The sequence below is a fragment of the Bos indicus genome, chromosome 24 (genome assembly GCF_029378745.1).
Source record: "Bos indicus isolate NIAB-ARS_2022 breed Sahiwal x Tharparkar chromosome 24, NIAB-ARS_B.indTharparkar_mat_pri_1.0, whole genome shotgun sequence".
In the NCBI taxonomy this organism is placed as follows: Eukaryota; Metazoa; Chordata; class Mammalia; order Artiodactyla; family Bovidae; genus Bos; species Bos indicus.
Genome location: NC_091783.1, coordinates 50,206,160 through 50,220,000, shown reverse-complemented (window position 1 = coordinate 50,220,000; position 13,841 = coordinate 50,206,160). Strand labels below are relative to the sequence as shown.

At 40.6% G+C, this 13,841-nt stretch overlaps 1 protein-coding gene across 17 annotated transcripts in view; it reads left to right on the top strand.

Annotated features, from left to right (window-relative positions):
* MBD1 (methyl-CpG binding domain protein 1) overlaps positions 1 to 13,841 on the top strand; it is a 60,892-nt gene that overhangs the window by 43,379 nt on the left and 3,672 nt on the right. For 16 of the 17 annotated variants that reach the window (XM_070779050.1, XM_070779047.1, XM_070779044.1 and 13 more), the window contains 2 exons: positions 8,513 to 8,729; positions 10,826 to 10,928. In XM_070779050.1, coding sequence (XP_070635151.1) covers positions 8,513 to 8,729; positions 10,826 to 10,928 — 320 coding nt within the window. Of the gene's footprint in view, positions 1 to 8,512; positions 8,730 to 10,825; positions 10,929 to 11,512; positions 11,655 to 13,841 lie in introns of those variants that run through there. The other variant, XM_019986718.2, reaches the window with a different exon arrangement.

Sequence of the window (13,841 nt, the reverse complement as noted above, 5' to 3'; positions counted from 1 at the left end):
TGGCTGCCCTGGCCCCAGTGGGCCTAAGTGCCACCCCTGCCACAGCCTCCTCCAGCCCCATAGGTCCTAGGGACCCTTGAGTGGGTCCAGGTACGTGACTACTGCAGTCCTGGGACATGACCTCAGCAGATCTGCACCAGTGGCCTAGTGAAAATGACCTGAGAGTCATCAGGGCCATTTGTCAGCATAGCCATGGTTAAGGTGGAAGACAGAGCAGTGCCAACAACAGTGTACTTTCTGAGCCTGCAAGTGTGTGAAAGGGGACACAACAGAGCACATTCCCAGGTGTACAGCCCAAGAGGAGGAATCCTCAGAGGCCCCTCTCCCAGTGGAGTGCTCCAAGCCCACCGACGTTGCACTGCAGATAAGAAACACAGCTAAGAAACAGATCTCAGGGCCTCTGTGTCAACAACTATGAGCACATCATGCCCCTGACAGGGCGGTGATGACCGCAGAGCCAAGGGGAGGCCCTGCTCAGTAACCATCTCACCCACCATGTGGCAGACTTCAGAAGCAAGAGGAACTACAGTCCTGCAGCCTGCAGAAAGGAGACCACAAGCACAGTAAGTTAGACAAAATTAGATGACAGAGAAATCTGCTGCAGATGAAGGAATAAGATAAAAATCTGTAAGAACAATTAAATGAAGAGGAGATAGGCAATCTACTTGAAAAAGAATTCAGAATAGTGATAGTAAAGATGATCCAAGATTTCAGAAAAAGAATGGAGGCACAGATTAAGAAGATGCAAGAGATGTTTAACAAAGACCCAGAAGAACTAAAGAACAAACAGAGATGAACAATAGAATAACTGAAATGAAAAACACTCTGGAAGGAATCAATAGCAGAATAACCGAGACAGAAGAACAGGTAAGTGAGCTGGAAGACAGAATGGTGGAAAGCACTGCCATGGAACAGAATAAAGGAAAAAGAATGAAAAGAAATGAGGACAGTCTCAGAGACCCCTGGGACAACATTAGATGCACCAACATTCACATTATAGGGATCTTAGAAGAAGTGAAAGAGATGGAAGAGAAAGGGCCTGAGAAAATATTTGAAGAGATTATAGAAGGCAGTGGCACCCCACTCCAGTACTCTTGCCTGGCAAATCCCATGGATGGTGGAGCCTGGTAGGCTGCAGTCCATGGGGTCGCTAAGAGTCGGACACAACTGAGCGACTTCACTTTCACTTTTCACTTTCATGCATTGGAGAAGAAAATGGCAACCCACTCCAGTGTTCTTGCCTGGAGAATCCCAGGGGTGGGAGAGCCTGGTGGGCTGCCGTCTATGGGGTCTCACAGAGTTGGACACGACTGAAGTGACTTAGCAGCAGCAGCATAGTCGAAAACTTCCATAACATGGGAAATGAAATAGTAACCCAAGTCCAGGAAGTTCAGAGAGTCCCATACAGAATAAACCCAAGGAGGACCACACCTAGACACGTGTTAATCAAACTAACAAAAATCAAACACAAAGAAAAAAATTTTAAAAACAACAAGAGGAAAGCAACAAATAACATGCAAGGGAATTCCCATAAGGTTGTCAGCTGTTTTTTCAGCAGAAACTCTGCAGGAGGGAGTGGCATGATATATTTAAAGTAATGAAAGGGATAAATCTACAACGAGGAATACTCTACCCAGCAAGGCTCTTATTCAGCTTTGACAGAGAAACCAAAAACTTTACAGACTACACAAGCTAATAGAATTCAGCACCACCAAACCAGCTTTACCTCAAATTCTGAAGGGATTCTTTATGCAGGAAACGTAAGAGAACAAAAGATGAAGGGAATAAAGACCTACAAAAACAAAGCCAGAACAATTAAGAAAATGGCAATAGAAACACATATATTGATAATGGCCTTAAATGTAAATAGATTAAATGCTCCAACCAAAAGACACAGACTGGCTGAATGTATATAAAAACAAGACTCATTGCTGCCAACAAGAGACCCTTTTCAGACCTAGAGACACAAACAGACTAAAATATTTTTATGTCCATGCAAAGGGGTCTTCTTTGGGCCAGCAATTTGGATACTGGCCAAAGGTAGGAGATAGTTGCTTTGGAGCAAGAGGTTGTTTATCTCTTCATCTAATGTCAGGTAGGGGCCCAGCCCTGCTGATAGAGCCAGCTAGATCCCAGGGCCCTTTTTGGATTTCATATCCTATTGTGGTTGGCAACCACTAGGTTGAGGGCCACTTTTCCACACTCTGAGATCCACACAGTTCAGCTAGGGGGTCCTGGAGCTATACTTTCAATCTCTTGTAAAACTTGTGATGAATTTTTAATTAGTCTTTTATAACCTGAATAGTGAGGCATAGCCAGTGGCCCTAGTCATCTTCTGGGTCAATAAAATCTGTAAAATGATTCTAAGCAATTTGGCGGGAGTTTGTCCTCTCAGGCTTTCAATCATATTGCATGCACAACCCACCCTTGACTGGACCACCAGCAAGTGGAAGACAGAGAGACATTGAATAATCAAAATGGTTAAGGGAGTACTCATCTGGTGAGTGGATGTGGATGCCATCCTCTCTAATGTCAAAGGAGTGGGGGTTTGCTTTCAGTACTAACAGGGAAGTCTTTGGAGATGACTGGTAAGTACATATTGGAGAAGGCAATGGCACCCTACTCTAGTACTCTTGCTTGGTAAATCCCATGGACGGAGGAGCCTGGTAGGCTACAGTCCATGGGGTCGTGAAGAGTTGGACATGACTGAGTGACTTCACTTTCACTTTTCACTTTCATGCATTGGAGAAGGAAATGGTAACCCACTCCAGTGTTCTTGCCTGGAGAATCCCAGGGACGGGGGAGCCTGGTACGCTGCCGTCTCTGGGTTTGTACAGAGTCAGACACGACTGAAGTGACTTAGCAGCAGCAGCAGCAGCACAGCCTGGGGCCAAATTTCTGTCCGTTTGGGGCACAATATATAACTGTATAAAAAAACTTGAGGAATATGTCTTTGATTAGGCCCTTGTGGCCACTGATGCGAAGAGCTGACTCATTTGAAAAGACCCTCATGTTGGGAAAGATTGAAGGCAGGAAGAGAAGGGGACGACAGAGGATGAGATGGTTAGATGGCATCACCGATTCAATGGACATGAGTTTGGGTAAACTCCAGGAATCGGTGATGGGCAGGGAGGCCTGGTGTGCTGCAGTCCATGGGGTCGGACACAACTGAGCGACCAAACTGAACTGAGGCCAGTGTGCCTTTTTGTGAGTCTAACCTCTGGAGGCTGAGCCTAAGTAGAATTCCACAAGATTCCATATGCTAGAGCCCATGACAGAACAACCGGGGAGGTGAGGTGGGTACTTGGATCTGAATCTCCATTGGTGTGTCAAAGGGGCTGAGCACATGCTTGATTAAGAAGGAGATTACATAATGCAAAGTAGCCAGCAGGCCTTCAAGTGAAGGTATGGATGATGGTGGTGCATACCTATTAGATCTTGTGAAGGGCAACAGCAGCCTGATAAAATCAAGATGCCATCTGGAATAGTCTGTCATCTGGGGCATATGTCTCCACCAAGGATATTTCCAGACATTTTTGGGGGACAAAGGAATCAATTATCTACCACCAGTTTGGTTAGAGCTGGGATAAAGGGCATGCTACACCTGGATGCCAGTCAGTAAGTGCTATCATTCCCCCGTGGCCTTATATAATATGGGTCCACTCTGTTAGTGGGTATGGCACTGAGGAATAGTCATGTCCAGGGTTGTTCTTGATACTTTGTGCCCAGGGATGTAATTTGGATGAGTCTGTCATGTTACTATAAGCTTCTGGTGTTTGCTGTTGTGCGTATGTGTGTGTAGTGACCTGAGTGATCATAACTGACATGCGTGAGTTGGCTATTTCTTTCCAAATGGAGGCGCCCCATATGTACTTTCCCCAAATCATGAAGTTATCCTTTTGCCATTGCCTAGACTAGACTGTGAATCCTTTGGCTACCTCCCGGATGTGAGTAAAAATGTGTGCCCTTATGAGTCTCATTTTTATGGCCTGTTATAGATCCAGGCACACTGCCCCTCACTCTGCCAACTGAGCTGAGCCACAAGAGCTGTCCACGAGAGCGCACTAGGGATGCGCCACGGCCTATGTTTACAATGGTGGTGCTTCCAATGGTGAAGAACACCAACTCCCTTTCTGTGGCAGGAAATTGATTGTGAGGGGTTCCCCAAGCTGCTACAGGGACTGGCATGAGTGTGCCACTAGCTGCACCTTGCTGTCAGTGAGCAAAGGGCTGGGCATGGGGGAAAATTACATTTTCCTGTAGTTTGGAAATACCCTTGACATCAGATTTAGTCCTTTCCTGAAGGTGCCATTTCTATTTTAACAGTAAGGCCTCGGTGGCTTTATTGAACCTCTGCTGGGTTGAATCCCCCAAAACGTGGAAGAGCATGTACTCTTGAGGCCTTGTACTTTGAGGGGATTCTCTATAGGAAGAATTATCTGGAATGGGGGTCAATTGGAGCCTCTTCAGGATTGGAGATGAAATCTAGGTCATGTGGGTTGCTCTATTCAAAGAAGTGATAGATTCATTGGACAAAACCCATCTTACAGAGGGGAGTTGGGCCTTATCTAGTATTTTCCACCAGCTTTGAGTCTTTGTGGTAATAAAGGTAGAGGGTAAGCTCAGCACTAAGCCTTAAAAATCCCATTAAGCAGGGGAAGGGATTCTCTTTCTGTAACTTTAGGGTGGTACCTTTGGATTTGGAGTCTTCCTAGTCACTGGACTGAAGATGGAAATGGCAACCCAGTCCAGTATTCTTGCCTGGAGAATCCCATGGACAGAGGAGCCTGGCGGGCTACAGTCCATGGGGTCGCAAGAGTCGGACACGACTGAGTGACTTTCACTACTACTACTACTAGTCACTGGAAACCTTGATTATGGTATTTCACTTTTCCTACATGGAAGACTAGAGGTTGCCCAGGCTTGATCCCTCAGATCAGTGAACCTCTGATAAAACCCCAGCAGGTTAAGCTTTGGTTAAATACTTTACCCTGAGGGCAAACCTCATTAAGAAGAATAGAATGCTCTAGTGTATTTCAGAATAGTATATTTTCCCCTCCCCTTGCCATACACATGAAGGAATTTTTCTCAGATATTTACTGTGAGAAACTCGTAGAACTCCAGGAGGTAAAATTCACAAAAGTTGTGGGGTCCCCCTGGGCCACTGGGTCCCCTTAGAGTTTTTAACTCAGAGTTGTCCACACTTGAGCCTCCAACCAACCTCATTTTGTTTTCAATTTGCATTTCAACAATAGCTAATGATGTTGACCAACTTTTAATATGCTTGCTTGTATCCTCTTCAGTGAAATATCTTCTGATATCTTTTGCCCAGTTTTTTAATTGAATTATTTCTCTCTTTCTTTTCCTTCCTCCCTTCCTCTGTTCCTTTCTTTCTTACTATTTTTGTTGTTCAGCTTTTTGTTCTCAATTGAATCGTCTTATTTTATTTAACAGCTTCACTAAGGTATCATTCATAAGACATACAATTCATCCATCTAAAATGCACATTTCAATGGGTTTTAGTGCCACTGTCACCACAGGTGCTTTTAGAACCTTTTTTGTTATCCCACTTTCTCTCTTCCTCTTCACCCCTAGACCAGAGCAACTATTAATAGCCTTCCTATCTCTGTTGAGTTCCTATTCTGGACTTTCATATGAATGAAATTGTATATCATGGGATCTTTTGACTGGGTTCTTTCACTTCGGTTCAGTTGCTCAGTCATGTCTGACTCTTTGCAGCCCTGTGGACTACAGCACGCCACGTTTCCTGCCTTCAATCTTTCTCAGCATCAGGGCCTTTTCTAATGAGTCAGTTCGTTGCATCAGGTGGCCAAACTATTGGAGTTTCAGCTTCAGCGTCAGTCCTTCCAGTGAATATTCAAGACTTATTTCCTTTAGGATGGACTGGTTTGATCTCCTTGCTGTCCAAGGGACTCTCAAGAGTCTTCTCCAACACCACAGTTCAAAAGCATCAATTCTTCAGTGTTCAACTTTCTTTATAGTCCAACTCTCACATCCATAATGTTTTTAAGGTTTATCCATGTTGTAGACTGTATGAGTACTTCATGACTTTATATGACTGAATAATATCTCATTGTATGGATATATCATATTTTGTTTATGTTTGTCCTTGATGGACATTGTTGCTATTTTGAATAATGTTAATATGAGCATTCATATGTGAATTTTTGTTTGGACATATATTTTTGTTTCTCTTGGGCATATACCAAGGAGTAGAATTACTGACTTTATGTTTAAACCTGTGAATAATCTCCAAATTGTTTTCCAAAGTGGCTTCACTGTGTTATATTCTCATACACTTTACAAGAGTTCTGATTTTTCCACATGCTTGTAAACATTGGTTGTTGTCTGTCTTTTTTACTTTAACCATCCTAGTTTGTCTGAAGTGATATGTCACTATGGTTTTTATTTGCATTTCTCTAATGACTAATGATTTTGAGCCTCTTTTTCTGTGCATGTTGGCCATTTGTATATCTTCTATGGACTAATCTATCTAAAGGTTGCTGACGTCTTAAGAAGTCTATTCAGGTTATTTGCCCAGTTTTTAATTGGGTTGTCTTTTTATTATTGAGTTGTAGGAGTTCTTTATATGTCCTAGATACAAATTCCTTATCACATAGGGTTAGTGTTAGTCACTCAGTCATGCCCAGCTCTTTGCAACCCCGTGGACTGCAGCCCACCAGACTCCTCTGTCCATGGGATTTTCCAGGCAAGGATACTGGAGTGACTTATGCATAAGTCATCTGTAAATATTTTTCTCATTCTGTGGGTGTCCCTTAAAGTAAAAAAGTTTTAAATTTTGATGAAGTAAAATTTATCTATATTTCCTGTTGTTGCTTGTGCTTTTAGTGTCATATCTAATCAAACACTTTTCTTACACTCAAGGTCTTGAAGATGTCCTATGTTTTGTTCTTAAAATCTTAGTTTTAGCTCTTACATTTAGGCCTTTGATCCATTTTGAGTTAACTTTTGTATGTGGTATGAGGTAGAGGCCCAACTTCATTCTTTGGCATGTAGATACCCAATTTTCCCAGCACCATTTGTTGAAGAGAGATTTTTTCCTCTTTTGAATTGTCTTGGAACTCTTGTCAAAAATCAATTGACAGTAAACGTGAGAATTTATTTTGGACTCTCACTTCTATTTCATTAATCTGTATGTCTCAATGACTATAGCTTTGTAGTAAGTTTGAAATCAGGAAATGTGAATTTTCCAATTTTGTTCTTCTTTTTCAAGTTGTTTTGGCTGTTCTGGCTCCCTTGTATTTCCATATGAATTTAGGATCAGTTTGTTGATTTCTGCAAAGAAATAAATTGGGATTTCTATAGGAAATATTTTGAATTTATAGACCAGTTTGGGAACAGTTGCCATTTTAACAATATTGTCTTTTGACCCATGAACATAGGCTGTCTTTCCATTTATTTAGGTCTTCTTTAACCAGCAATGCTTCTTAATAAGGTTTGTACTTTTTGTTAAATTATTCCCAAAAGTATGAAACTTATGTATACAAGCCATTCTGAGGGTGCAGCTACACTCTCAGACCTTGCTAGGTTCTGAGAGTTCTACCTCAGATCTATGATATTCTCAAAAGAGATCATATCAGAGGTTGGATAATGACACAAATATACTACAATGAAAGACAGAAGCCACCTGAAAATGACTGTATTATAAAGCCAGTCTGGGGCCTGAGCTGCACATTCAAATCACCTAGGGAACTTAAAAGCTATCCATTGGAAAGGAATCCCTAGTTGTGAGACTTAGCCCTTAGTACTTTTTAAAGCTCTCTAAGTGATTCCAAAGTATAGCTAAGATTGAGATTTGCTGATACAAAGTATCATTTTCTAGTCAGAGATAGTGCTATAATACTAGTGACGTATTTTGTTTGTCAGGCTAACACTTTATCTACCTAAATTTAAATAAATGAAAATAAAGTTGTATAGTTGAAAATTATTTGGGAACTTCTTTGAGGAACACTTTGAGAAAGTGTTTGCATTATTACTATTTGAACTATTCAAAACGTGTTATAAAATATTTCGAACAGATGCAAAAATAGTACAATGAATCCCCATGATTCCATTACCTCGCTTCAACAACCAGCAGCCAATGGCCATTCCTGTTTCATCCATCCCTCCCACCCATTCCTCACAGTCATCTTGAAGATTTTTAAAAAGTGAAAGTGAAGTTGCTCAGTCGTGTCCGACTCGGCTCCTCCTTCCATGGGATTTTCCAGGCAAGAATACTGGAGTGGATTGCCATTTCCTTCTCCAGGAGATCTTCCCGAGATGATGTATTATTTTTAGGGTTTACTTTTAAGTAAATACTTTAAAGTATTTGAATACTTAAAAGTAAACCCTGAAAATAATACATCATCTGTCGATGTTTTGGTATGTAATTCTAAGAAATTATGGTTCTAAAAGATTTTAAAACTTATGCTCCCTAGTATTGTCACACCTAAAAGTTTTAACAACATGAGGTAATTTTTATTTTATATAGGAGGATATGAGGAGAGAACAGAAGATATATTATCAATACTTGGCACAGCGGCATGAGGAAGAAAAAGCTCAGGAGAAAGAATTGGATAGAATGTTAGAGAAAGAGAAGGAAAAGAAGTTTGCTGAGAAGGACAAGGAGCTGAGACTTGAAAAGGAGGCAAGAAAACAACTTCTGAATGAGGTCATGTGTACAAGAAAACTTCAAGTTCAAGAAAAGTGTAAGGAAATGAATTACAATTATATTATACTTGGGCCTAATTCAATTTAAGTAGCAACCTCAGTATCTATTAAATAGATACTATGTATGAAATAGTGACTTCCCTGGTGGCTCAGACGGTGAAGCGTCTGCCTACAATGCGGGAGACATGGGTTCAATCCCTGGATCGTGAAGATCTCCTGGAGAAGGAAATGGCAACCCACTCCGGTATTCTTGCCTGGAACATCCCATGGGTGGAGGAGCCTGGTAGGCTACAGTCCATGGGGTCGCAAAGAGTCAGACACGACTGAGCGACTTCACATCGTCACATCACATGTATGAAATACCATGAGGCATGTAAGAGGGATTAAGGCAGGATCCCTGCTTTGTGGACCTTGCCTAATTGAACACTTAAATATCTTTCTGCTGGTGTCTCCATATGCCTGCACCTGCATGCCTTTTGCTTGGGTCGTTTTCTCTCCCTATGATGCTTTTGATCTTGAGAAATCCTGGACATACTTCAAGCCCAGCTCAAATGTCACATTCCATGAGAGGCCCCCTCTGTTCCCCTATTCATGATAAACCTTCTTTCCCCTATTCATAAAAGAATTTTCTTTCTGGGATTCTCATCATTTCTTGCTCACATCTCTGTCTTAGGACACCACTGAATTCCCTCAAACAGTGCCTGGTCACAAAAGGAAATAATCACTGATAAGATTTCCACCGTTCTGTGTCCAGATGGACACATTTACTAGTAGGATACCACTGGACTTCACACTAGTTGTATTTGTAAGAGAAAGCTCATCTTGGTTCCATTGATTAATTCTCCACTCCAGGAATTATAATATCAGTTGAAAATTGTTAAGCCAGTGTTAGATTGAGTTTTAAGAAATGAGAAGAAAGCTTCTACACTGAAAAGATTTCTGTATTCCACCATGATAAATGTTTTGGCATACATTGAGAAAACATGGAAAATTTAAGTATTTGGAACCACTTATAAACAAGGAAGTAAAAATCAACCATAATTCCACCACCCAGGAATGGCTATTGTTCACAACTTCCTGCATTTCCTTCCAGTATTTTTACTATGTATGTAATTTCCTCTCACAAATTAGTATCTTGTTGTATATATTGTTTTACAGCCTACATTTCCCACTTATCATAAACATTTTTCCAGGTCATTTTTCTTCAATTTTAAAATCTGTAGTGCTGGCTAGAAAGCCATGATAAAAATGGACCATAATTTATTTTACCTAAACACAACCAATGCACCTTCAACTTGTTTAGAAATTTTTCTTGCTGTTGTAGCATTGTGGGTGACTATCTCTGTACATAGTTTTTTTGGCTCATAAATAATTAAGATAAATTCCTGTAAATGGATTTGGAGGCCAAAGGTAAATGCATTTCAGATGTATATTGCCTGGTTGTATTTATTCCTCTGTGAACTCTGTTTTCTTTGTCCATCTTTTTCTACTGGATTGGTTAGGTTTTCCTTATTTAGTTTATAAAAGCCTTATATACTGCTTTTCCAATAGTTTTTTTGTAACATAGAAACTCTCCTATTAACATGAATGGCAACAGAACTGTTTGTCCTCAAGAAGAGAAAGGTAAGAAGTATTCTTACAATGGTAATCCGCTATGCAAAAGGCTGTTCATAGACTTAAATAGCAAATAATTAAGAGAAAATCTCTGTAGATTATAGCACATAGGAACCTAAGGCCTGTTCTTTCCTTAATGGAGACGACCTTCTGTGCTCAGTCATTCAGTCATGTCTGACTCTTTGAGACCCCATGGACTGTGTCCTGCTAGGCTCCTCTGTCCATGGAATTTTCCAGGCAAGAATACTGGAGTGGGTTGCCATTTCCTACTCCTGAGGATCTTCCCAGAGATTGAACCCATGTCTCTTGTGTCTCCTTCATTGGCAGACAGGTTCTTTACCACTATGCCACCTGGGAAACCCCAATGGGGATGACTGCTTCTACCTTATCTAACTAAGATCCGATCCAGTGATTCCAAGCTCTGCCTTTCTAAAGACAATATGGCATTGATGCCCGGATGATGCTGGCAAGTCTTTTATGAAAAAAGTCATTTAGCAAAAATTACTTTTGTCTTTCTTAGTGCAACGGAAAGCCAAAGAACAGGAAGAACGTACTATGGAACAGGAACGTATAAATGAAGGTCTTAAAGAGCTTAACTGTGAAGAGAGGGAGAATTTTATAAGGTATGGCTTTGTCTTCTTCATAATTATTAACTACCTAAAAAAGGGAGATTTTTAGCATAAAGGACGATGTGCCATAATTTGTGTATTATTAATATTATTTTACATCAGTATTTTTGGGTCGGCCAAAAAGTTCCTTTAGTTTTAAAGTAAAAATAAAAGACACATTTTTAATTTTCACTAAGAACTTTATTGAACTACATAGCCACTGCCATTTTTTAGGCAACTTCATAATTCCATCTTCCCAAAACTTTTTTTCTTTTTGAGCAAAGAACTGTTCCAGGTGACTTTTACAGTCTTCCAGGAATTGAAATCTTTTACACTGAGAGAATTTTGTAGAGACTGAAATAAGGGAAAACTGAAGGTACAGTGTCTGGTGAATATGGTGGATGAGTCAGAACTTCCCAGCCAAGGTGTAGCCACTGTTGCCTGGTTATCAAAGAAACATGCAGTCTTGTATTATCCTGACGGAAGATTATGTGCTTTCAACAGAAAACACATAATTCCAGGTACTTTTGGTCGAGTGCTGCTTTCAGTTAGTCTAACTGGGAGCAGTGCTTGTGGGAATTAATCATTGGGTTTTCCAGGAGGAACTCAGAGGACTCCCTTCCAATCCCACCACATACACAACATCATCTTTCTTTGGATGAAGACCAGCCTTTGGTGTTGGTGGTGGTTCATTTTGCCTGCCCCATGATCTGTTCCATTCCATAATATTGTATGGAACACTTTTCATCACCTGTCACAATTTGTTTTAAAAACAAAATGCTTTTGTACATTAAAGAATTACATACAGAAATACAGTCAAAGAGGTGTTTTTTTTTTTTTTGCTTATGTTAAGCAAAACATCAAAGTGGTTAATATAGCCAAGCTGGTGCAAATCATTTTCAGCACTTGATTTGGATATTTGGAGTATGTCGGCTGTCTCGTGGTGTAATGTTGATTGGTATAACATTGGTATAACATTGATTGTTCTCAATGTCTCGGTTTGATCGCTGTCAACTTCAACTGGTCTGCCTGACTGCAGAGCATCATCTAGAGAGAAATCTCCAGCACAAAACTTAACAAACCCCTCGATGCGTTCCATCAATCCCAGCACCTTCTCCACACACTGCACAAATCTCTTTTACATTTCAGTTGTGTTTTTACCTTTCTTAAAGTAATGAAACATAATATGCCAAAAATATTGCTTTTTTCTTCCATCTTCAATATTAAAATGGCCACACAAAAATGCACCGATTTTGACAGTTTTTTTTAATGCACACTGATGTGACAACCATCACAATGCAATCTAACAAAATTGTTTTGAATGAAGTTAGAGATAACTGAGTGCTACTAGAGCCATCTTAAGGAAAAAAACAAATGAATCTTTTGGCCACCCCAACCTTTAGACCATTTGTCCCAAAAGCTCAATTCGGTTTATAAAACTTCATATAAAAAATAAACACCCAGTTCAAAAGAAAAAAAATTAGCACCAACCATTTAGTAAAATTCAACTCTATTGCCAGTATATACATTCTGATTACAGACATTAAGTGTTAAACTGGACAAACATCTTAAAATATATTAGACACAATTTTTGTAAAATAGGCAACAACCCTAAATTGTAATGAAATAAGATTTTTTTCCTCATGAAATAAATCCTGAAATATAATGTGACCTAATTAGATAAACAGAAATGGCTTATGGGGGTATGATTCCATGTAAATATCCCAGGAAGATTTTTGTAGCCTCACTGGGCTGGGAAACTAAAATGCTCTGGGTACTCTGAGTTACAGCACTTCCCTCAGGTATTCCTCTGATCACCATGATCAGGCTCAGGTGAGGGAAATTGGTCAATGCCTCCTTGCAGCCTTTCTCAAATCATATCAGTCTCTTCCCACTGATGGCCATGACACTCAATTCAGGTAACCAGTATAGTGGAGAAAGCGGACCTGGCTCCTCTAATTGCTGGTCAGCTTCCCTGTTCCCTGGCTTACCCACATCTGGTGCATAGAAATAAGCTCTCTTCTTTCTATAAAGAGTGTGGTTCATATACAGGAGCCTATTGTCAGTGTGGGGGCACTAACAGCAGCATCTGGCTTCCTGCTCCTTGTTCTGCTCTGGAGGTCATTCCTGCTCACTTTTGAAAAGCCTTTTGTTGGAGATGTGAGAGGAACTTAAATAGCAGCTCTCTTCCCTACCCAACTTCTGAATCAACTAAGAAAAATAAAGACTGAGCAGAAAGTATTATAATTACTACAATTACCTATTGGTGTGTAACAAAACACCCCCAAATTTGTGGTTTAAAGTGAGTTTTGATGATGTCTCTTGTTTCTGCTATTGATAAGACTCAGCTGGGTGGTTCTTGCTTGGCATCTCTCATGTGGTTCAAGCCAGTTCTGCTTGGGGCTACATTCATCTGAAGGATCAGCTAGAAGGGACACTTAGGATACCTATCCTTACAGCTGGTAGTGTGTGCTGACTGTGCTTGGAGATCTCATTTGGTATTAGCCAGAATACCTACACATGCCCTCTCCATGCATCTTGGGCTTCTCACAGACTGGTGTCTCGTTCTGAGAGGAAGAGTACCAATAGCAAGCATTCCAAGAGACAGAACAAGGAAGCTGCCAGGCCAGTTAAGGACTACGCTTAGGGCTGGTTTAACACCACTTCTGTCGCACAGGGCCCATCTGCCTTCAATGGAGTGGAGAAACGCTCCACTTCTTGGTGGGGGGGGGTAGAGGTTCACATTGCAGAAGAATGTACAGTAGGCAGGATAGCACTGTGGCCATCTCTGGAAAATAGAATCTGCCACAGAGGCACAGGAGTACTGTAATCTTTACTTCTGACAAAATTTGGTATTAATAATATGGTTTATAGATTATAAAATGATAAAACTGCTGTGGAAAGCAATATGAAATTTCCTCAAAAAAT